Genomic DNA, 26,280 nt, shown 5'->3' with positions numbered 1-26,280 from the left:
GGAGGCATACAGAAGAGTTAGAAGGAGGCATACAGAAGAGCTAGAAGGAGGCATTCAGAAGAGCTAGAAGGAGGCATTTAGAAGAGCTAGAAGGAGGCATATAGAAGAGCTAGAAGGAGGCATTTAGAACAGCTAGAAGGAGGCATTTAGAAGAGCTAGAAAGAGGCATATAGAAGAGCTAGAAGCAGGCATATAGAAGAGCTAGAAGGAGGCATTTAGAAGAGCTAGAAGGAGGCATTTAGAAGAGCTAGAAAGAGGCATATAGAAGAGCTAGAAGCAGGCATATAGAAGAGCTAGAAGGAGGCATATAGAAGAGCTAGAAAGAGGCATATAGAAGAGCTAGAAGCAGGCATATAGAAGAGCTAGAAGGAGGAATATAGAAGAGCTAGAAGCAGGCATATAGAAGAGCTAGAAGGAGGCATTTAGAAGAGCTAGAAAGAGGCATATAGAAGAGCTAGAAGCAGGCATATAGAAGAGCCAGAAGGATGCATATAGAAGAGCTAGAAGGAGGCATATAGAAGAGCTAGAAGGGGGAATATAGAAGAGTTAGAAGCAGGCATATAGAAGAGCTAGAAGGAGGCATTTAGAAGAGCTGGACAGAGGCATATTGTGAAGCGCTAGAAGGAGGCATTTAGAAGAGCTAGAAGGAGGCATAAAGAAGAGCTAGAAGGAGGCATTTAGAAGAGCTAGAAGGAGGCATATAGAAGAGCTAGAAGGAGGCATATAGAAGAGTTAGAAGGAGGCATATAAAAGAGCTGGACAGAGGCATATTGTGAAGCGCTAGAAGGAGGCATTTAGAAGAGCTAGAAGGAGGCATTTAGAAGAGCTAGAAGGAGGCATTTAGAAGAGCTAGAAGGAGGCATATAGAAGAGTTAGAAGCAGGCATATAGAAGAGCTAGAAGGAGGCATATAGAAGAGCTGGACAGAGGCATATTGTGAAGCGCTAGAAGGAGGCATTTAGAAGAGCTAGAAGGAGGCATAAAGAAGAGCTAGAAGGAGGCATTTAGAAGAGCTAGAAGGAGGCATATAGAAGAGCTAGAAGGAGGCATATAGAAGAGTTAGAAGGAGGCATATAGAAGAGCTAGAAGGAGGCATATAGAAGAGCTAGAAGGAGGCATATAGAAGAGCTAGAAGGAGGCATTAAGAAGAGCTAGGAGGAGGCATTTAGAAGAGCTAGAAGGAGGCATATAGAAGAGCTAGAAGGATGCATATAGAAGAGCTAGAAGGAGGCATTAAGAAGAGCTAGGAGGAGGCATTTAGAAGAGCTAGAAGGATGCATATAGAAGAGCTAGAAGGAGGCATTTAGAAGAGCTAGGAGGAGGCATTTAGAAGAGCTAGAAGGATGCATATAGAAGAGCTAGAAGGAGGCATTAAGAAGAGCTAGGAGGAGGCATTTAGAAGAGCTAGAAGGAGGCATTTAGAAGAGCTAGAAGGAGGCATTAAGAAGAGCTAGGAGGAGGCATTTAGAAGAGCTAGAAGGAGGCATTTAGAAGAGCTAGAAGCAGGCATATAGAAGAGATAGAAGGATGCATATAGAAGAGCTAGAAGGAGGCATATTGAAGCGCTAGAAAGAGGCATATCAAAGAGCTAGAAGGAGGCATATAGAAGAGCTAGAAGGAGGCATACAGAAGAGCTAGAAGGAGTTTTATATGAAACATGGCTGTTTGTGCTGTAGTAGTTATAGGTTTTCTGTGTTCAATTTGCTGAATGTCAACAGTAACCGAATTTAGTTATAATTAAAATGTTTAAGAATTTTATAATAAAAAATGCAAAATCGTCAACTTGATTTTTTTCTACTGAATGCTTATAGCCAACCATAAATGGGAAATAACTGGAACGATGCATTACCAAAATGAACGTACAAGAAACCGAATGTACTCAAAGGCACGCTCGGCAAAACCAGGCACCAGAAACGTTGTCTTCTAGGCTCGAATACTTCCAGGGGCGGTGGGGTAGCCTAGTGGTTAAAGCGTTCTCTCGTCACGCTGAAGGGTTCGATTCCCCACATGGGCACAATGTGTTAAAGCCCATTTCTAGTATCTACCGCCGTGCTGGAATATTGCTAAAAAGCGGCGTAAAACCATACTCACTCACTCACTTGAATATTTCCAGGGCCTCAGTGAATGGGTGGTTTGTTGTTGACTGCGGCGTTAAACACCATTCACTCCCTCATTCACTCTCCAGTACCTTCTGCAGGTGACTGGTTTCAAGAAGAGTTCATTATCTATACGCTGATCTCATCAGGTCTATAATATTTCCATTATATAATGATAAATGTCGAAATAGAATAACAGAGATATGATACACTGGATATATCACGCACGAGCTTACACTACAACGCAAAGGTTTGTTTACGTATGCTACAGTAAAATTGCGAATAATCCGCAGAGAAAAGTTGTGATTAATCTGCGAATAATTCGCGAATAATTCGCAAATAAACAACGTACATCCACGGATTTCTGTGCAAACTAATTTGCGACCCAAAAGGGACCTCATGGGTGCAAGGATACAGTTGTGCTGTGACGTCACGAAGACGTTCGACTTCCACTTACTTAAGTGATAATCGATCTTTGTGATGTCATGTATCTCTGTAATAAATATGAATTGAAGCTTGTGAATTGCATATTTGTGTTCCGAAGATGATGTAGTTTTAAAATATAATGAAAAGTCAAAATGCGATTTGCACCCATTAGGTACCTGATCTCGTGGTTGGTCACGTTTGTGTATTCATGGCCCTTATTGGGACGTTTGAGAATCTATAAAGTCGTCAACGCGTGGCGGTTCTCTGTACTTAAATCAGGTTAGAATCCTGGTGGTTAATGGTCAATCGCTATTGGTTCTCGTTGTGCAGGGGCGGTCGGGTAGCCTAGTGGTGAAAGTGTTCGCTCGTCACGCAGAAGACCCGGGTTCGATTCCCGACATGGGTACAATGTGTGAAGCCCATTTCTGGTGTCCCCTCCGTGATATTGCTGGAATATTGCTAAAAGCGGCATAAAACCATACTCACTCACTCACTCTCTCTCTCTGTACATATGCCGCCTTCATGAGTGTTACTGCAGCAAAGACACTTTGAAAGTATAATAAATAAATCACGGTACAGATGATGTTTTCATTAATCTTTACACATTTACACATCTTCCTTGTGTAGTCACATGTAAGAAACACATATTGTATAGAAACACAAACACGCTTTATGGATGTGATACCTTGTGTTGTCAAGGAAGCAAGCCTATGGTACGGAACAGAACATGCAAGAAACAAATATTGTATGGAAACACAAACACGCTTTATGGATGTGATTCCTTGTGTGGTCAAGGAAGCAAGCCTATGGTACGGAACAGAACATGCAAGAAACAAATATTGTTTAGAAACACAAACACGCTTTATGGATGTGATTCCTTGTGTCGTCAAGGAAGCAAGCCTATGGTACAGAACAGAACATGCAAGAAACAAATATTGTATAGAAACACAAACACGCTTTATGGATGTGATTCCTTGTGTGGTCAAGGAAGCAAGCCTATGGTACGGAACAGAACATGCAAGAGACAAATGGTACGGAACAGAACATGCAAGAGACAAATATTGTATAGAAACACAAACACGCTTTATGGATGTGATTCCTTGTGTGGTCAAGGAAGCAAGCCTATGGTACGGAACAGAACATGCAAGAAACAAATATTGTATAGAAACACAAACACGCTTTATGGATGTGATTCCTTGTGTGGTCAAGGAAGCAAGCCTATGGTACGGAACAGAACATGCAAGAAACAAATATTGTATAGAAACACAAACACGCTTTATGGATGTGATTCCTTGTGTGGTCAAGGAAGCAAGCCTATGGTACGGAACAGAACATGCAAGAAACAAATATTGTATAGAAACACAAACACGCTTTATGGATGTGATTCCTTGTGTGGTCAAGGAAGCAAGCCTATGGTACGGAACAGAACATGCAAGAAACAAATATTGTATAGAAACACAAACACGCTTTATGGATGTGATTCCTTGTGTGGTCAAGGAAGCAAGCCTATGGTACGGAACAGAACATGCAAGAGACAAATATTGTATAGAAACACAAACACGCTTTATGGATGTGATTCCTTGTGTGGTCAAGGAAGCAAGCCTATGGTACGGAACAGAACATGCAAGAAACAAATATTGTATAGAAACACAAACACGCTTTATGGATGTGATTCCTTGTGTGGTCAAGGAAGCAAGCCTATGGTACGGAACAGAACATGCAAGAAACAAATATTGTATAGAAACACAAACACGCTTTATGGATGTGATTCCTTGTGTGGTCAAGGAAGCAAGCCTATGGTACGGAACAGAACATGCAAGAAACAAATATTGTATAGAAACACAAACACGCTTTATGGATGTGATTCCTTGTGTGGTCAAGGAAGCAAGCCTATGGTACGGAACAGAACATGCAAGAGACAAATATTGTATAGAAACACAAACACGCTTTATGGACGTGATTAATGTATTCTATACCCTTTCATAACGAAGATTATTGCTCACATATCTTGGTGTTGAAGTGGTCGATACAGTCTATACATAGTGAGTGAGTCGGGTTTAACGCCGCTTTTAACAGTATTCCAGTTATATCACGGCGTGTCAGCTTAATGTGGGAGGAAAGCCCGAAGTGATGCAGGTCTCAGACGTTTACCACTTCGACGAAACCCACGAGCACGGGTATGGTGCTGACAAACCTAGAAACATAATCGGGGCGAACCGGGATTCGAACCCACAATCCTAGGTTTCTGGCGTGCCTAAGGGACGCAACTCTGCACAGCGAATCGCGGCGCCTTAGACGACTGGGCCACCTGTGCCCCCGCAACGCTATTGAGATACGATGACATGCATCAACCTAGTCTGACCACCCGATCCCATTAGTCGCTTATAAGATCAGTTCTAACCGGGCGAGGGGCGGTCGGGTAGCCTAGTGGTTAAAGCGTCTGCTCGTCACGCCGAAGACCCGGGTTCGATTCCCGACATAGGTACAATGTGTGAAGCCCATTTCTGGTGTCCCCCGCCGTGATAATGCTGGAATATTGCTAAAAGCTGCGTAAAACCAAACTCACTCACTCACTCTAACCGGGCGAAAGCCAAGAAGAGGGTGTGAATGGAATATGGTTGATCAGTTGATTTAATGATATAATGCTCTGGGGTGAGATCCAAACTTTCTATTGATTTGAGATGGCAAAATAATTTTTTATCAATACAGTATTCATTATTTCTTTCTGATGTGATGGTTTGCTATAATTAATATCTGTAGCTCAATGAGTTTTTCTCCAAAGTCGTAATAGAATAGCCTAATAATACATTATATAATTTCAGTAAACTACGGTTATAACGAACTCTAATTTGTGTTCGTTATATCCGTCAGTTCTTTATAAGCTTGTTCGGTATAAGTATAGTTTAAATATGTTCAACGTAAAACGGTTCTCGGTATACGCCAGAAACACGTGTAAACTACGGTTATAACGAACTCTAATTTGTGTTCGTTATATGCGTCAGTTCTTAATAAACTTGTTCGGTATAAGCATAGTTTAGATATGTTCAACGTAAAACGTTTCTCGGCATACGCCAGAAACACGTGTAATATAAACTGCCGGTGTTTGGGACCTTAGGTTTGCAGTGTTTCGCCCTCAGTGTCAGACCGCCTCCGTGGTCTAGTGGTAGAGCGTCCGCCGGGAGAGCGGAAGGTCTTGGGTTCGATCCCCGGCCGCGCCATACCAAAAGACGTTAAAAGATGGTACTGGTTGTTACCCTGTCTGGCGCTCGGCATTAAGGGGCTAAAACAAGGACTGGTCGGCTCGGAGTCAGTATACTGTGTCTGAGTGGGGTATTCATGTTAAACTGCGGCATGGTATCTCAGTGAGCTAGCACTATAAATCGGCATCAGTCCGGACTAGTACAAGCAGCCACACACACACACTTACATGCACGTCGCTATATAAGTGCAATAATCTTGGACGCGACGTTAAACCCCATTTCACCTCACCTCACCCACTCTGTCAGCCTAGCAACGTTTTGATAACGTTTGTAATTTTTGGCCAAATCCAATTATCTTTCTTTTCACCGGCAGTGTAGTGTGTGTACCTTATAAAACTGCAAGGAAAACAAGGAAAATATATATTTATTCCAGCATTTATTCAAGAGATGTACTCTAAGCTTTACAACAAGCCTTCTTGAAGTTTACCTCCCAGGCGGTGGTGGTGGTGGTGGTGGTGGTGGCGGCGGCGGTGGCGGTGGCGGTGGCGGCGGCGGCCATCCTCCAGGGTTGCCAAAGACGGAACTGATATTGGAAAGGTCAGGACCTGAAAAAATGGGAAATATTCGTCAAATACTCAGTTTCATTTGGGGCCTCATCGGGGAAATACACCTTTAGCTGGAGCGTGTTGATTGAACTACTGGTCATACGGTTGCGCTATTTCACAGTTTGGTGTTTCAGTCTCCTAACACCTCTGGACATGTTTAGCATGGGTTAACACTAAGTCTTGTAACCGTCACTGAATATAAGCCTTGCTGATGGACACCTATCAGTCGACTTTACATCCACAAACAACATCGTCAGTCATCCCCAAAAGGCTGGGTTAACCACAAGCAGGATGTCCGTATTTAAGAGTGAGTTAGTGAGTTGGGTTTACGCCGCTTTTAACAGTATTCCAGTTATATCACGGCTTGTCAGCTTAATGTGGGAGGAAAGCCCGAAGTGATGCAGGCCTCGGGCGTTTACGTTTCGGTGAAACCCACGAGCACGGGTTTGGTGCTGACATACCTCGAAACATAATCGGGGCGAACCGGGATTCGAACCCACAATCATAGTTACATGTATCTGGTGTGCACAAGGGACGTAACTCTGCACAGCCAATCGCGGCGCCTCGGGCGATTAGACCACCCGTACCCCACGTATTTAAGAGGGTTGACCGATAAGTTATGAGCTTCTCATGGAAAGACTTGACCTGATCCATGAAAACATTTAAATGATTGTATTTTCCATCATATTCAACTTCCACATTGATACACTTTTGCCAACGATGTTGGAGGGATTATATCTCCGTTTCGTGGAAGTCCTTCTTTTGGCTGTCCAGAATGTCCAAGACTGCTCTCCAAGAGAGCTTTCGTCATGTTTGGCAGCAGATGGAAGACTGACAGATCCAGATCAGGAGGATCTTCGATTGTATCCATTGCCTTGACTGATGTGTTTGCTGGCGCATTGTCGTGATGGAAGGGCATGCTAATTCTCAGTCTCTTAGTGTAAATATCCTCCTGTAATTGCCTCAAAAGTGTTCTGTTTGTTATACTTTCGACATCCCATAACACAGAGACCATAACCTTTCCAGCTGTTGGGACAGTCTTTACCTCCTGTGCTGGTGGTGTTGACAGATGCTTCCACTGTTTTAATTGTTTGTTTGGACTCTGTCTGGAAGTAGTGAACCCAGGTTTCATTCAAAGTCACAAATCGTTTGCAAGAACCTTTCTGGATCAGTTTCAAACAGAGCGATATGATGTCATTCGCCAGTCGTTCATCACCATATTTCTGGTGTTGATTATGTGGCAGATCTTCCAGGACGTGTCGTTTTCAAGGTTCTCGCTGTCAAACCTCCTAGATCTACAGAGCGACACACTTGAAGACACTTTATGTATAGATGGGTGGCGGGTAGTCCGGACCCCCTGGACAACCCCCACCCCACCCCACCCCGGGCAGGAATAATATACAACTTACCACAAAACTCAGTGGAGCCAATTCGGTAACATTTCTGTCCTTCTTTACACACTTTGCTACACTGATCTGAAAAATACAGTAATTGTTATAATATCAGCATGAATTGGTGATTTAAGCTGACATTTGATAGTAGCATCTTAACTTTCTTGTGTGACAGTGTACCACTCAACACCTGATTTGGACACTGTTTATTTTGGTATATATCTACTGACGGCCAAACAAACTATATCAAACTGAAATTTGAAAACATTAACAGACATCATCGAATGCAACTATTCGCTGAGCCACAGCTGAACAAAACTAAATCGTTGTCCGAGTATGATGCTTGTTTAATGTGGGAAGAGCGAAAATGTGACCAAAGGAGTGATTGAATGACGGTTGTGAGGTGAAATAGTGAGTGAGTGAGTTGGGTTTAACGCCTTTTAACCTGTATTCCAGTCATATCTCGGCGTGTCAGCTTAATGTGGGAGGAAAGCCCGAAGTGATGCAGGTCTCAGACGTTTTCCACTTCGGTGAAACCCACGCGCACGGTTATGGTGCTGACAAACCTAGAAACATAATCGGGGCGAACCGGGATTCGAACCCTCAATCATAGGTTTCTGGCGTGCCAAAGGGACGCAACTCTGCACAGCGAACTGCGGCGCCTTAGACGACTGGGCCACCCGTGCCCCCTGAATAACGGTTGTGAGGTGAAATAGGGTTTAACATCGCGTTCAAGATTATTGCACGTATATAGCTTGTATACGTATATACTTATTTAGCCCCTTAATGCCGAGCGCCAGGTATGATGGCAACAACAAGTACCATCTTTTAACGTCTTTTGGTATGACCCGGCCGGGATCGAACCCCGGACCTTATGCTCTCCGGGCGGACGTTAAACCACTAGACCACGGAGGCACTTAATAAAGCCTCCGCCAGGGGTATGAATGTCGTACAGTGGTATGACAAAGCATATACACTGATGCCAAAACACAACCGGAATGCCAAGAATGACAACAGAATGGCGATAGCGAACCATTGTATGATACGGATGGCAGCAACCCACTCTCAAGTGGCGAGGACCTTCGGCTGTTCCCGTGTGGCCGTACCACACCTGATGCAACAGTACAGTCAGACATAACGGAAATAGTACGGGTCAGACATCATAGGGCAAGTACGGGTCAGACATGTCAGACATCACAGGACAAGTACGGGTCAGACATCACAGGACAAGTACGGTTCAGACATGTCAGACATCACAGGACAAGTACGGGTCAGACATCACAGGACAAGTACGGGTCGGACATGTCAGACATCACAGGACAAGTACGGGTCGGACATGTCAGACATCACAGGACAAGTACGGGTCGGACATGTCCGACATCACAAGACAAGTACGGTCAGACATGTCAGACATCACAAGACAAGTACGGGTCAGACATCACAGAAATAATACGGGTCGGACATGTCCGACATCACAAGACAATTACGGGTCAGACATGTCAGACATCACAAGACAAGTACGGTCAGACATAACAGAAATAGTACGGGTCGGACATGTCAGACATCACAAGACAAGTACGGGTCAGACATGTCAGACATCACAAGACAAGTACGGGTCAGACATGTCAGACATCACAAGACAAGTACGGGTCAGACATGTCCGACATCACAAGGCAAGTACGGTCAGACATCACAGGACAAGTAAGGGTCAGACATGTCAGACATCACAGGACAAGTACGGGTCAGACATCACAGTACAAGCACGGGTCAGACATCACAGGACAAGTACGGGTCAGACATGTCAGACATCACAAGACAAGTACGGGTCAGACATGTCAGACCTCACAAGACAAGTACGGTCAGACATCACAGGACAAGTAAGGGTCAGACATGTCAGACATCACAGGACAAGTACGGGTCAGACATCACAGTACAAGCACGGGTCAGACATCACAGGACAAGTACGGGTCAGACATGTCAGACATCACAAGACAAGTACGGGTCGGACATGTCAGACATCACAAGACAAGTACGGGTCAGACATGTCAGACATCACAAGACAAGTACGGGTCGGACATGTTCGACATCACAAGACAAGTACGGTCAGACATAACAGAAATAGTACGGGTCGGACATGTCAGACATCACAAGACAAGTACGGGTCAGACATGTCAGACATCACAAGGCAAGTACGGGTCAGACATGTCAGACCTCACAAGACAAGTACGGGTCAGACATGTCAGACATCACAAGACAAGTACGGTCAGACATAACAGAAATAGTACGGGTCGGACATATCAGACATCACAAGACAAGTACGGGTCAGATATGTCCGACATCACAAGGCAAGTACGGGTCAGACATATCAGACATCACAAGACAAGTACGGGTCAGACATGTCAGACATCACAAGGCAAGTACGGGTCAGACATGTCAGACATCACAGGACAAGTACGGGTCAGACATGTCAGACCTCACAAGACAAGTACGGGTCAGACATCACAGTACATGCACGGGTCAGACATTACAGTACAAGCACATGTCAGACCTCACAAGACAAGTACGGTCAGACATCACAGGGCAAGCACGGGTCAGACATGTCAGACATCACAAGACAAGTACAGGTCAGACATGTCAGACATCACAGGACAAGTACGGGTCAGACATCACAGGACAAGCACGGGTCAGACATCACAGGACAAGTATGGGTCAGACATCCCAGTACAAGCACGGGTCAGACATCCCAGTACAAGCACGGGTCAGACATCCCAGTACAAGCACGGGTCAGACATCCTAGTACAAGCACGGGTCAGACATCACAGTACAAGCACGGGTCAGACATCACAGTACAAGCACGGGTCCGACATCACAAGACAAGTACAGGTCAGACATGTCAGACATCACAGGACAAGTACGGGTCAGACATCACAGGACAAGCACGGGTCAGACATCACAGGACAAGTATGGGTCAGACATCACAGGACAAGCACAGGTCAGACATCCCAGTACAAGCACGGGTCAGACATCCCAGTACAAGCACGGGTCAGACATCACAGTACAAGCACGGGTCAGACATCCCAGTACAAGCACGGGTCAGACATCCCAGTACAAGCACGGGTCAGACATCCCAGTACAAGCACAGGTCAGACATGTCAGACATCACAGGACAAGTACGGGTAGGCAGTGTGTCACAGCACCCCAGACCTCGTGTCACAGCGCCCCAGACATCATTTCACAGCGTCTGACCCTACACAACACTAGTATACGTTAATTAACACACAATGTGTTACCTTTGCCAGCACGCTCTCGGGACATGTCGCCCACTGAAAACCTTTGTTCGACCCGGCTTCATCAACAGTATCCGTTTGCCTATTATTTTGGTTTCGTGTCTTTTTATACAGAAAATACTGACATACATGTTTTTCCTTTTTCTGTGGTGACAAAAATATCCCTGGTAAAGTCCTTTTTGGGCTATCAGTTTTAATAATCATATCAGCTTGGTGTATGTATTACGTCGACGTTGTTCTTTAGAATGCTCCTGGCTACCAACCAGGTACATGTATTTCTGATTTAACATATTTTGTATTCAGTGACTCTGGATGGACAAACAAGCCAAGAGGGCTTATGTTAAATATTTGCCCGTTTTCTCCGTGTGTAAACTTTGATGGACACCTGTAGCGAACTTAAACTTGCTGACCTGCTGGCTGCTGTATAGGTAACCTATACCTAACAAGTATGCTACAAGACGTGCTACTACATGTATTACTCTGTAATGTCATATACTGAATTGAATAAAAAATATTTTTAAAAAAGAAAAAAAGAAGGCTTATATTTATACCTCGCCAGTATAAATTATATCCACAAAGGCATTATACAAAATACTACATGAAGACAAACTAAATACTTTAAAAAAACATGTGGTCAAGAACAACAGCCTAGTGTAATGCGTGGTAGAGGATAAGGATATATGCAGGATTTATAGTCTCACGTTAGGTTAAACCCCTTGGAATGAAGTATGTATGAATGTACTGATGTCAAGATATCTAAATTACTAGCATTTTCATTCAGAATAGTGTTAAGATCAACTCCCTCAGAGTATAAAAATGAATCATTTGTTTCACTTTTTTAAATGGGACCGGAAAAGAAATAGTGTCATACATATACATGTTTTATTTTCATAAGAACAAGTTGCATTTTCAGAAATGGCATTTACATCACGACAACCGAGTCTGAATCGAGAATGTACAAACTGACTCTCCTGGTATTTCTGCTATCTCGTTTGAACATAATCATATGCAATAGACAAATTTACGATGCGTATTGGCGGAGCTTGTTTTGCCTATACTGATTTCTTTGTTGTTTAACGCACAATATTCGATTTGTATGACTGCGCCATGTAAATAATCGCGTCTGGACAAGACGCACCAGTTATAAATGTGGGGCACGACGGCACCCTCGCAACCAGGACACCGAGGTTGACAACGCGCAATACATGTGTGAAGACAAACTGTATACACTCTTCAGTCATTTGAGATGATCGGCTGTGCAAACCGATGTCATGCATGTCATTGACTTTCTCCCTGTAGTGTTGTGCATACATGAACGTACATACATACATACATACATACATACATACATACATACATACATACATACATACATACATACATACATACATACATACATACATACATACATACATACATCCTTACGAGCGAACGCCAGGCAGGGTTACAACAAGTACCATCTCTTAACGTCTTCGAGTACGATGCGGGGATCGAACCACCAACCTTCCGCTCTCCGGGCAGACGCTCAATCTACAAGGATTGCCCAGCTGGAGTTTACATTTTGATCACATCAAGATCGATCCTCCCAAAGCCCGTACTCACTTGTAGCAGATGTTGCCACAGTCACACAAAGTAGCAGAACCAACAGCAACTTCCGGGTCATGGCCACCTGAAATCACAACGTCAGAGTTTAAAATACACCCTACTTCGTAACACGGAAATAATTGTTTTATTCGTCACAATTGAGAAAAGGTTTCTTATTTCTCAAAATGTATATACTTTGTGAGAATTTTCTTGTATATAACAATATGTTCCCTGTGGTACCGGAAAACAATAACCTTACATTACTTTAACATTTGTAGGAATTCCTACTTTGCAGAAATATTTGTTTGTTTGTTTGTTTGGTGTTTAACGCCGCACTCAGCAATATTCCAGCTATATGACGGCGGTCTGTAAGTAATCGAGTCGTCTTTTACGGCAAGCATGGGTTGCTGAAGACCTATTCTATCCCGGATCTTCCGAAATGTAATGTTCATTTTTAGTCAGCCAGAGACACGTTTCTTAGTATAGAAACATAAATGGTAATATAGCTTCCCCCTATGCCATGATAAAAAACATGTACATGCAGAATACATACATATATTAAGAAAACAAGAAAGCTTGAGTTTGTAAAATGTAACTACGTCATTTAGTGTTATAAATGTGCAAATGTAACTTTATTGGACAGTGTGCAATAACGGTTCTGATAATATTTTCTGCATGCTTTCGTTTAATAATCTGCCACTTACCTTGTTTCTTTTGACGTTTATATTCTGGACAATGACGACCAGATTAATGTAGACTTACCTCAACAAAGATTCCTTCCGGTATGACCCCGTTATTTCTGTATGCATGTGTACTACAGCCCACATGTTCCATATAATCAATGACTTTGTATTGTCACGAATCACTCCAACACCAACGCAAATTCTCCTCGTCGAAAGATATGTTTAATGTAAAGACGTAAGTAGCTATCAGATGAAACGCTCATGTTGGACGATTACCGGCCTAACAGTAAACTTGTTAGAACGTTTCACGGACGGTAAAATGATAATCCGATGTGTAATATCATTTTGGTGTCCCTATGCATCTGATGTAAATGTTGTTTGTTTGTTTGTTTGTTTGTTTGTTGTTTAACGCCGCACTCAGGAATATTCCAGCTATATGACTGCGGTCTGTAAATAATCGAGTCTGGACCAGACAATCCAGTGATTGACGTCATGAGCATCGATCCACGCAGTTTTGATACGATGACATGCATCAACCAAGTCAGCGAGCCTGACACCCGATTCCGTTAGTCGCCTATTACGACAAGTATAGTCGCCTTATACGGCAAGCAAGGCTTGCTGAAAAACAATTCCACCCCAGATCTTCACGGGTCATCTGATATGAAGATATGTAGATATACAATATTTTGTGTTCCAGATTATTAAAACACATTCACACACCCCCCACCCCAATGTTGTTTTGCGTTACATATAACATAGTTACGACCATACATGTATATAAATATGCATATGTATGTACACTATTTTCCATAGCTTACAGACTTTTTACTGCAAAACGAACTTGATTTTTGTGTCAGCTTACGATCAGCTGGAAATGCGATGAGCTCGGCGGCGTCCGTACAATACAATTAGGACCATAAGAATCATCCGAACCATTAAAACCTAATTTGAATCCTAAATCAGCAGCAGCACATCGCAGTGATATTGGCATGAGTGCTATCTATCAGTGCATTATGCGCAGATTATCCCAGCATAATTGGCTTTAAAGGGGGATAACCTAATCGTTGTAGCGTTCGCTCGACACGTCGATGACCTGGGTTCGATTCCCCACATGGCATGGGTACAAGGTACATTGCGTGATCGATGCTGCCCATTTCTGGTGTCGAAATTTTGTTCACGCGATACTACTTCTCACACAATCATGAATCTTCGAAAGCGAGATCTTTTTCAGCAGCACATTTGACGTCACAGTGAGTAATGTCTCCACACACGGATCAAATTAAGTAGCATGATCTGTGCCCCTATGTGGCAGCCTCTGCAGCACCATCAAGGAACAGCATCATCAACAGTTATTGAAGGCATGGCGACATGGAGTACTATAGTGTTTTTATCCCAGTACATGCTCAATGTGGCTTGACATCAATATGATCCGTCAGCTGTTGCAAGTTAATAACTGGATACGTTCAATGCCTTTTCACATTTTCCTTACCGCTACAAGAATACATATTAAATAAAAGTGTCCTTATGGTTCTGAAAATACACACGTTAGTTTAACGTTTCACGAATCTGGTAAGATAACATTTCCTAATTTAATGGATGATTTTTCGATCTTTTTGGGAACGTATTTTGGGAATAAAATAGTTTAGAAACAACATGGAATGTTTGAGCTGTAGTTCAATCTGCACTTGATGTAAGGTTGTGCATGTAGTCTTCAAAAAAGAAACGCAAATCCAGATAATGTTGTGGAGAGAACACTTGGTGATTGTAGTCATCTCAATTATTGGTACATAGGAAAAGACCAAGGTGAAGGTCAGTTACCATCAAAACGCGTATGGAATCGATAGCGGCCTGACTTCTCCTGCCGATGGAGGAGACGAGTATGCGAATCACAATCCTTGGGAATGGCAACCCACTCGGCCCGCAACGCAAAAGCCAACTGCTGCAACGTCTAGGGTTGTCTATCCAATTCATCCCACAGGTGCTCTATCGGATTCAAGTCCGGGGATCTGGAGGGCCTGGTGAGAACATCAACGTTGTTGTAGACATGCTGTTGTGATCTGTGCTGTATGTGGTCGAGGTTGTCCTGATTGAATACACCGTTGCCGTTGGCTGCAATTGGAAGGATGTGTGGTAGGAGAATCTCGTTGATGTATCGTTGAGCCGTAAGATTGCCCTGGATATGGACCAGACCTTTTCTGCCATGGTGAGAGATAGCCTCCCACATCAGAGATGAACGAGACGAATTTCAACTTATTTAAAACTTCTTGCTTGGCAAAGGTACTTGGATTCGTTCCGTCATTGAATGGAAAAAACACGTAGAATTTCATACGTGAGCTGCGTCTCCATACAGTAGCGTTATAACGAACCTAACTGCTCGGGTAATCGGTTTAAAATGTAAGCATAGTTCGAATCATCAATCAAACTGTATTCTGGGCACAAGGACCTGTTTAAATTTAGAAAAGTGGAACCCCTAAAAATAAAGGGCGTGGCTCACTGAGTATAGACGTTCTAAACATAGTGTTGAAAATACATAATGAAAGAACAACAAAGATGGCGTTATCTTCGTTTATTGAAGATTTATTTCAGCCCACCAGACAACGCAGGGGTTATTCCGGTTGTGGGGTGGTTGATGGAGGTGGGGGACCCCCTTCATTTCCGGACAGACTGGCCGCTGTAACGGAGTAACGGAAAGTATGAGCTTTATCTTGCATGTAACAGGTGAGTGAGTGAGTGAGTGAGTGAGTGAGTGAGTGAGTGAGTGAATGAGTGAGTGGGTGAGTGGGTGGGTGGGTGAAGGAGTGGGTGGGTGGGTGGGTGGGTGATTTGGTGGGTGAATGAGTGAGTGAGTGCGTGAGTGGATGAATGAGTGAGTGAGTTAGTGAGGCCGCTTTGAACAGTATTACATTTTCATAGCGTGGGAGGAAAGTCCAAAGTGAAACCAGCGATCCCGGATATGGTGCTGAGAATCCAAGAAACATAATCATGTGAACTGCTATCATAGGTTTGACGACTTAACCACCCGTGCTCCCATACCAGAATTGAATACCAGAGACCATCTTCTGTGATATACTATGATCAAACAAATCACTATATTACAAAACGGCATGTGGAATAGACTTGTACATTAATAAATGGATGCTTGTCCATGGTGTAATTAACTGCATGAAAAAAATATTTAGACGATAAATTATACATCGAAAGCCAGCATTATAGCATCACGGTTGAATGAAGGGTTGCGCACTTATTCACCCTGTCTTCCTCTCTTTTACAATATAACATCGGTTTCAGGTGTTTATCAATTTGGTGCAACCCACGAGCACAGGTATGGTGCCCACAAACCTAGAATCATAACCAGGGTGAATCTGAGATTCGATCACACAATCATATGATTCGGCACGCCAAAGGGACAAACTCCCAAGATAGCTGAGGCCCTGAGTTTGTTTCATTCTCCATGAAGCTTGTCAATTAATAATCAATCAATTATATTCCTAAATAAACCAGCAATGATTGTACAGGAACAACATGAACCGGGTAAAAGAAAGTGTAGACCATGATTGATGGTGGTAAAAAATGAAACAAACAAGAATTGGTTATTCGATGGTGACGTATTTGACACAGATATCATAGTTGTTTTTTGGGACCTGTAATTTGTCTCTCAGCAACCCATGCTTGCCGTAAAAGGCGACTATGCTTGTCGTAGGAAGCGACTAACGGGATCGGGTGGTCAGGCTTGCTGACTTAGTTGATGCATGTCATGGTATCCCAATTGCATAGATCGACTTGATTGTCTGTTCCAGACTCGATTATTAACAGACCGCCGTCATATAGCTGGAATATTGCTGAGTGCGGCGTTAAACAACAAACAAACAAACCTCTCTCTCTCCCTCACACACACACACACACACACACACACACACACACACACACACACACACACACACACACACACACACACACACACACACACACACACATATGCGCCCGACATGGACCCGCATCTACACGAGGGAAATACGACACTTACCGCATACTTCGATAAACCCCAGATCGAGACACGTGCTGCCAGTGGGACATTTGGTCTTACAAGGCTTTCCTGGGAACATACACAACAGGATGTGGATGGGGTTCATAAACATCTTTAGAGTGGGTATAGCATTATCCACATGCAAACAAAAGTGAAGGGAAGTTAACCATTGTAACTTTACTTCAGCGAGGACACCAGACATAATCTTCCCGAGGCAAGAGAGTTAACTGACTTTAAAAGTCCAGTTTCCACCATTGCCGAACTAGGCTGGAATTCCTGGGCTCGATCGTAGCGCCACCTATTGACCAATCAGATTCAATACATATGCGGAGAATCGAACCCGGGTCTTTGAACGCGTAAACCACAAAACTACACAACTACCTTGCGCCATTATACAATAGACATAACCCTCATTGGTAGCTTTCTATCCAAGATGGAGTATGCGCCACGGTCTAGTATCTAGTCCAGTTCTAGACATTGCAGGGAGGTGAGGTAACTAAGTGGTTAAAGTGTTCGCTCGTCACGCGGAAGCCCCGGGTTCGATTCCCAACATGGGTACAATGCGTGAAGCCCATTTCTGGTGTGCCCCGCCGTGATATAGCTGGAATAGTGCTTCCGTGTATATATACGTTGTAATTGGTGTTGCCATGAACTTTGATTGATAGGTACACATAATCAAATGTGAGAGCAGAATATCTTTGTGAATTTGGAGTGACCATGGTAGACATGTTGTGGACATTTACAAATGTGTCACGTGAGTGACAAAAACATGCCTGACACAACTCCCTATTTTGACTTGTACCGCATGTTTCCTTGTTTTTTAGGTGAATAAAAGCGATAAAGCCCTTTCCATTATTTTAATATTTAGTAGAGTCGATTGAAGGGTTCCGACTGTATCTGCGGAGTTGTCTCTAATTTTATAATGACAAAATAGCAAAGGGGAGAATTGACATGGTCGTGCTGATATGAATAGGCAGCGGGGATAGTGGATTTTCTCTGAAACGTCTCTGGACATAGTGAGTGAGTGAGTTGGGTTTAACGCCTCTTTTAACAGTATTTGAGTTATATCACGTCGTGTCAGCTTAATGTGGGAGAAAAGCCCGAAGTGATACAGGTCTCTGACGTTTACCACTTCGGTGAAACCCACGAGAACGGGTATGGTGCTGAATAACCTAGAAACATAATCGGGGCGAACCGGGATTCGAACCCACAATCATAGGTTTCTGGCGTGCCTAAGGGACGCAACCCTGCACAGCGAATCGCAGCGCCTTGGACGACTGGGCCACCCTCTCTGAACATAATGTCAAACATTCACTGAACACCATCCAATATAGTGATTCCCACAGACACAGTCAACAATATAAGAATGTACGCAGTATTGAAATAATTTAACTTCTGCTAACGCACAATATTCAACCGCTGGGCTACCCCCACCCCTTATCTAAAAGAAAGAGGAAGGTCATTGTGAAGTATATTGAGCTAAGCGCAGGTTTTAAATCCCTCTTTACAATACACTGCATATACATGTACATACAGGGAAACCACTCACTGTGTCTTCATGTTTACAGAAACGATTCTTTAAAGAATGAGTCTAGTCGTTACTCTCATCACGCTAAAGGTCTGGGTTCGATTCCACATATGGGTATAATGTGTGAAATCCATTTCCATTTCCACCGCCGTGATATTACTATTAGGGCCGTACAACCCAATTCACTCACTCATTCATTTTGTCCTAAGCTGTTATAAAACGATTTTGTTCGAAGAAAAATCATTAACAATTTGTCTTTCCTTTTCTTTCTTGGCTGAACGATTCATATCACCGGGCTACATCACCAAAACACTATTCTTTGTCATGAATAAATAAATCAACAAATAGGGTTAAGCGGTTAGACGTGCTCATCACGTGTTATCGTACCCGGTTTGGAACATGTTCATAATATCCACCACCGGTTTGTCAACAACTATATCTCTCTGGGGCTGTGACCTAGCTGAAATATTGCTGGCATAAAACAGAACAACATTCATATCAGAGAAGGGTTGACATGAATTATGTCGTCAGAGTGAGTGAGTGAGTGAGTTGGGTTTAACGCCGCTTTTAACAGTATTCCAGTTATATCGCGGTGTGTCAGCTTAATGTGGGAAGAAAGCCCGAAGTGATGCAGGTCTTAGACGTTTACCACTTCGGTGAAACCCACGAGCACGGGTATGGTGCTGACAAACCTAGAAACATAATCGGGGCGAACCGGGATTCGAACCCACAATCCTAGGTTTCTGGCGTGCCCAAGGGACGCAACTCTGCACAGCGAATCGCGGCGCCTTAGACGACTGGGCCTTCCGTGCCCCCTATGTCGTCAGAATACGATGGTTCGAGAAACACAGTGATCTATCTTGCTTCCTTGAAAAGTAAATATCCCTACCCTCGGCATGTTCAACGTACAGAAGGAAAAACATCAACAACAGTTGTCGGAACATGGTGATCTGAAAAAAGATGATAAAATCAGTTATATTTTGAGTATATAGAGGTTATCATGCGAGTGTGTTTGGGGATGGTAAATATATTGCATTAGGAATAAACATTGTATTAAGCGAGTCTTGGCGAGCTAAATACATAGTGTTTATTCCTAATACAGGATATTTACCATCACCAAACACACAAGCGTGAAAACCTCTTTATCATATAATGTCATTCTTTAATTGTGTGCTTCAAAATCGCTTTCCCTCTCCCAAAAACATTACCGAAACATTGCGAGTTTTCCTGGAATGCGCGCATTAACATTTATTACGTCACAGGGTAAGTGATGTGTCAGTCGGACAGTGACAGTAGCCAATATAGTTCCAACTGAAATCTCTTTCTTAAACAGTGGCGAAGCAACATATACGCAAAACAACAATTATTTTTAATTGCCTTTCGCGGCAATCGATCGGTCTGTCTGCTAGAGTAACTGCCCTTTGTCAAAGGGAAGCTACTCTAACCCTTTTGAGACGTCACGGCCACGGTCAGACGTTGTTGACAGTCGGTCTGTCTTGTCATAACGTTAAGAAGTGCAGTCAGATGAACACACAGCGACAAAACGAAACAAAGTAACAATTCAAAAATATTTCGGCCAAATCCAACTACTATAATTTGTGTGGAAAGGTTCAAGCCGCAGAGGTTTAAGCACAGATATGGCTACTGATCTCCAAAGTTGCCAAAACCTATAAAATGCCTTAGCTACGTCACAGTTAGACACTGATTTTCAGGATATTAGACTGTTCTTTTGATAATGAAAGCAGTTATCTCTGTAGTTTATCCAGAATCCCGATGGTTAATTCGAACTCGATCGCCGAATGACGAGGGCGACGCCATGTTTGTTTATAAACAGTGAAAGTAGTCCCTACTTGACCTTTGATATTTGCATCTCTATCCGCATATGACCCTAACGGATATCGTTTTTATCCGTTGGCTTTATCCTGCCGAGAAACCTACCCATTATATGATAAACGTTTTTATCCTGTTACCCGGGTTCAATTCATTACATGGGTACAATGTTTCTGTGTTTCTTTTCTGCCCTGCCGTTATATTGCTAGAATATTGCTAAAAACGGCGTAAAACCATATTCATTCACTCTTTATATCTTGTTATATCATACACCAGAAAGAAAACACCCCTAGTCATAGTGGCTAAAAAAACAAACAAGTGAGTGAGCGAGTTTAACGACGCTTTTAACAGTAATCCAGTTATAGACGGCGTGTTAGCTTAATGTAGGAGGATACCCCGAAGTGATGCAGGACTCAGACGTTTATCACTCTGTTGAAACCAACGAGCACGGGTATGGTGCTGACATAGAAACATCATCAGCTGAGTAACGTTTTACTAACGCTTGTAATTGTTTGGTCAAATCCAATTTCCAAGTGTTTAATTTCTCTTACCAGGCAATTTGTATTTGCATCAACATGTTCTGTCAACTGGATACCTCAATCTGTATGATTTCTGAGATAACCGATGATACAGCAAGATTTAAAAGTGAAATGAATAGTTCTTGAAGGATGCTGAAATATGATTCCATTATTTATTTGTGGTTGGTGACGGAACATTGTTTTCTCATGGATCACACCATATTTTCCCATTACATGCATATGAAATAAAGAAAACGCTTCCTCATTTGAGAGAACATGTGCCTTACACATTCAACGTAACATATGCATATGTATCCCCTTACACGTGACTTTCTGGCAGACAAGCAAGTGAGAATACCACTGGAAGCTTTTTACTTAAAACTATTTTCTTGTCTCAGTCCCCATACTTATTGTCTGTAATGTTGTATTATGGACCATTGGGTTCCGTTTTCAGTGAAGCCCCTTCATCAGATTCCCTGTGAATTCGTCCGGAATGAAAACATTCCTGATTAACCAAGCATGAGTCTGTGAGTATGTCCGTTTTATTACATATACAACATTAAAGAAGTTAAAGAACACCCGACTCTTTCATAGTACTACAGTTAACCTATCATAGCATATGATACTATGAAAGAATTGCGTGTTCTGCAACTTATTTTGAGTAGTATATGTACCTCCCTGTTGGTATTGTCCATAATGTTGGGTGTTCGGATAAACGGGGTCAAGAATAACGAGTTTTCACTTAAAGTTACTACGACGGTATTTTACAGTCAGTTTAGAATACCTTCCTTAAGAATATGAGATATTACCATATTCCCAATTTGGTAACACCGCACCAAACAATACTTACATTTACGTTTTTAACCTAAAGATGTTTATAATTGAACGAACTCAGGTGTGAAAACATGACGCCATAATGACGCCATAATGACGCCATAATGAACAGGAACATATTGACGCCACATCAAGAAATTCAATAAACAAATTCTCCCCGTGAACATGATTAAACATATTCACATCGTTGTCAAAACATGATTAATACGTATATAATTAACACAACTAAAATTGATAATACACTAGTTCATATCGCTGTTAATACTTTATGCTTACTTAAGACCTACCTTGTCAAGTGGTGTTACATGTAACATATGTGCTAATAATAAGCAGGGTATAGTATATGTGCGACATTAAAATATGTTCAATATAATCAATTACTATGCATTGCTCTTAATTATCCTTCACAACGATACAGTAATAAATTTCATAAGGCATGCCTTGAATTGACGTGAGGCATTTGCGAACAATGAGTACGAAGATCAAAGGTCTAGCCGACTGAACCGCACTGGAGGATCTATTATACACTTTAGATTGAAACTTCTTTATTCCTCTTTGAATGACCAGTAAAATCGCCCTATGTGTTTCATATTTATATCTTTGCCTAACTATTAAGAATGACAACATTCTATCCACTAGACTTCAACTTTTCAATAGTCAAATTACCTTCGACAACATTCCAACAGCTCCAGCCATTGGTGTTTCACAACTTTTGAGGTTAGATGCAACCTGCTATTTCTTGGAAGGTTACAAAGAGCGTCATACGACTCTTGCTTAAATGTAGTTAGATCAGGGTTACAACATTTAAGGCATACTAAGGCATAAAAGCTTTATGGTAGAGGACATTTCCAAATTTGACGCTTTGGTGATAAAAAAAATATGTCCGATGCAATGCCTAAATTTGACTTGTACCATATATTCCCGTGTTTTATTTTCAGGTAAACAATTGACCTGCCTTTGTAAGTGTTTGTAAAGGATGCCACTGGTGAGGCAGGATACGCTCACCTTTTCGAGATCATCCGGTATGATCACTATTTGATAGTGATTCATAAACACGTGCTCATGATGTAGCCAACATCGTACAATATACACTTCGTTTTGCAGAGACAACTTTTGAATAATGAAAACGGTTTTGTCACTTCTATTCTATCGAACTGTTGGGATTGCCTATTGACCTGAGCCTACAGTAGCTCACCTTTTTGTGAAAATGTATGATATGTGTCGCCGAGGGATTGCAGAGATTGTCTGTCTTTTTAAAATGACGAGGAGAATAGACATGGCCGAATTGATGGGAACATTTAACCGGCAGTAGATTTACTTCGAAATGTTTCTTGACATAATGTCAAACACTCACTAAACACCTCCACAATACAATGAACTTCCCAAATCAAACATGACTGTCATGTCAGCTTGCAATTACACTCAAAACTATTAAGGTATTGATGTTACTGTTCTACAAGTACTATCAATTAGAGTGTATTCGACATTAGAGAATGTCATGCTTGGAAGCACAATGTTAACTCTAGAAGACTGAAGTAACTTCTTTGAGAGGCATTTAGAAGTTGGAGTACTAATTTAGGATAAAATATAGGGATGAACGACTTCTTTATTACAATTGGGAGCGACGTTTCGGTGTATGTTCTAACGCCGCTTGCTTGATGACGGTGTTAGAACCTCCGCTTCTAATTGTAATAAAAGGTGTTCATCAATATATCTTATCCTTACCTAGTACTCCAACTTGTAAATGCCTCTCCAAGAAGTTGTTCATCCATATATCTTATCCTTACCTAGTACTCCAACTTCTAAATGCCTCTCCAAGAAGTTGTTCATCTATATATGTTATCCTTACTTAGTACTCCAACTTCTAAACGCCTCTCAAAGAAGTTGTTCATCCATATATCTTATCCTTACTTAGTACTCCAACTTCTAAATGCCTCTCAAAGAAGTTATTCATCCATATATCTTATTCTTACTTAAGACTAAAGTACTTATGTTCAGTAAGTATTTTCTTTCGAAGAAACAAATCGTTACTTATGAATATGGATCAGAGTTATGGCGTTTGTTTGAGTCTTGGGCAATTGAATTGGTCCAAATGTATGCCTGTAAAACCTCCTGCCTGCGTTCTCGGTGCAAAACAATGTACCACAAACCTGATGGTCTGTGCAAACTGCGAGAGTATATCACTGCAGATATGTCAGTATATCAGATTGAATACATAATGGTTACAGATTCTTACGATGCATAATGATAGACTTCGTAGAAAATGTTACAATATGATGGTTCGTGAAAACCTTGATCCTAAGAACTGGTCAGAGAACGGCAAATACATTAAAATGAATGTGGATAAGGATATATATGATATACATTTTCGCCATCAATAATGCAAACTCTTTGGTATATGCAATTACAGACATAATGTTAATTTGTGTCCCCTCCAACAGTATATTTGAAAGCGTTACTGATGCCTTAAATGCTATGGAACGTTTGAGCAAGAGTCGTATGTCGCTCTTAGAAATCTCCTTGGAAAGAGCATGCTGGATTGTCCCTCAAAAGTTGTGAAACGTAGACACCAAGGGTGTTTCTAAAATATTGGTCGATGTAAAGGGAAAGTTGACAATGGAAAAGTTGAAGTCATCCGTTCTGCCACACTGCCCTATCGTGGTCCCTTTGTGAAACAACATAGATCTAAATATGAACTGACGCCGCTTTGAACATTGTTTCAGTTAAATCACAGCGGGTCTGCTTGATTTGGGAGGAAAGCCGAAGTGGTCTAGATCTATGTCCTAGACGTTTACGGCATAAGTGAAACCCACTAGCACCGGCATTGGTTTGACACCTCGTCATTTAGAAATATTTGGACTGCACACGACTTTATTAATTTATCCTATAGATTCCTAATGACACCAACAACTAAACAACTTGCAATGCAGGCAAGACTTGGGAGAAGTTAATGATCAAACAGTTTGTGCCGTTTATTTAAGCTAAACTGCCGAGCAAAAAAACGTACACACCCATGTTTGATGGTGGTTGCTGATGACACAAACAAGACAGTTATTCCATAGTGATGTATTTGATACAGGTATCATAGTTGTGTTTTGGAGCCTAGCGTTTAAATAATGTTTGTAATTTTTGGATCAAATCAGTTTGCAGGTGTTTGCAGGAAGTTGAAATACCCGGGTTGTTGAAATGTGATGTGTGAGTGAGTGAGTTGGGTTTAACGTCGCTTTTAACAGTATTCCAGTTATATTACGGCGTGTCCTGATCAGCTTAATGTGGGTGGAAAGCCCGAAGTAATGCAGGTCTCAGACGTTTACCACTTCGGTGAAACCCACGAGCACGGGTATGGTGCTGACTAACCTAGAAACATATAATCAGGGTGAACAGGGATTCGAACCAACATTCATAGGTTTCTGGTGTGCCCAAGGGAGTCAACTCTGCACAGCGAATTGCGGCGCCTTGGTCATCATCTTACGCGATATTCCTTACATGCACACTATTTCATGTAGGTGTGTTAACGTAGAATATTTGACGACATCAGCACTTGGCGCTACTCGTCTCTCTGCAGAGTTGCGTCTCTTAGGAGAGCCAGGATCCGTCCAAATATCAGTTTCTCTTTGGTTTTATCCTTAGGTTGTCCGGACCGGACCCGTGCTCGAGGGTTTCACCATAGCGGTTCATCGTACAAAACTGAAATGCTATTAAAAACAGCATTGAACTCAACTCACTCATTCACTCAATCACGCTAACCTCATTTGAGTAGAGCACAGCAACCTGTTTCGTGTCACAGAAATATCAGTTATTGCTCCAACTGACATTGTCTAAACCAATTGGAAACTACTCGATTCTGAGTGGTCAATCATCGGTTTCAAATCACATATAACCACCTCTGATTGAAACAACTGATTTGACGGCCGTATAACGTCCAAAGTAAATCGGTTCGGTTCGCGGTTTCAAATTCATTTTAGCACGGTCAAATCTACATGTAGCATAGCATCGAAAACACCGTATTTACAGGTGTATCTGTGTTGTTAACGTTTATGTCGATGGACGTGTCCATAACGGTCATGTAGCCTAGTGGTTAAAGTGGTAAAAGCGTTCGACATGGGTACAATGTGTGAAGACCATTTCTGGTGTCCACCGCCGTGATATTGCTGGAATATTGCTAAAAGCGTCATAAAACCATATTCACTCACTCAATAACGCACGTGCATATATATGTATTTGGTTCGAACTCGTATGGCGATCAGAGATGACATTAAAAGAAGTTTTCCGAAA

The 26,280-nt window shown here is 42.2% G+C and overlaps 1 protein-coding gene and 1 long non-coding RNA gene across 2 annotated transcripts; both read right to left on the bottom strand.

Moving 5' to 3' along the window:
• Nucleotides 1-6,144: 6,144 nt before the first annotated feature.
• On the bottom strand, nucleotides 6,145-13,511 carry LOC139464446 (uncharacterized). The gene is made up of 4 exons (XM_071245976.1): nucleotides 13,351-13,511; nucleotides 12,607-12,673; nucleotides 7,736-7,801; nucleotides 6,145-6,326 (listed from the first exon to the last, which is right to left on the bottom strand). The coding sequence occupies exons 1-4, from the start codon at nucleotides 13,420-13,422 to the stop codon at nucleotides 6,205-6,207; spliced, it is 327 nt and encodes a 108-aa protein (XP_071102077.1). The 5' UTR covers nucleotides 13,423-13,511; the 3' UTR covers nucleotides 6,145-6,204.
• Nucleotides 13,512-15,824: 2,313 nt separating this feature from the next.
• Nucleotides 15,825-22,322, bottom strand: LOC139464444 (uncharacterized). The gene is made up of 4 exons (XR_011653107.1): nucleotides 22,293-22,322; nucleotides 19,713-19,773; nucleotides 17,296-17,364; nucleotides 15,825-15,942 (listed from the first exon to the last, which is right to left on the bottom strand). It is a non-coding gene; the product is annotated as an uncharacterized lncRNA (long non-coding RNA).
• Between the last annotated feature and the right edge of the window lie 3,958 nt (nucleotides 22,323-26,280).

This window comes from Haliotis cracherodii, unplaced genomic scaffold (assembly GCF_022045235.1).
Source record: "Haliotis cracherodii isolate W230 unplaced genomic scaffold, xgHalCrac1.p SCAF_17, whole genome shotgun sequence".
In the NCBI taxonomy this organism is placed as follows: Eukaryota; Metazoa; Mollusca; class Gastropoda; order Lepetellida; family Haliotidae; genus Haliotis; species Haliotis cracherodii.
The sequence above is the reverse complement of the archived record's forward strand: the minus strand, read 5'-3'. Positions and strand labels throughout refer to the sequence as shown.

Coding starts and splice junctions, on each gene's coding strand:
- LOC139464446 (XM_071245976.1), bottom strand. CDS start 13,422: ATGGAACATGTGGGCTGTAGTACACATGCATACAGAAATAACGGGGTC. Junction 12,674..13,350: donor CGGAAGGAATCTTTGTTGAG/GTAAGTCTACAT, acceptor TTGTGATTTCAG/GTGGCCATGACCCGGAAGTT. Junction 7,802..12,606: donor TGTGGCAACATCTGCTACAA/GTGAGTACGGGC, acceptor TGTATTTTTCAG/ATCAGTGTAGCAAAGTGTGT.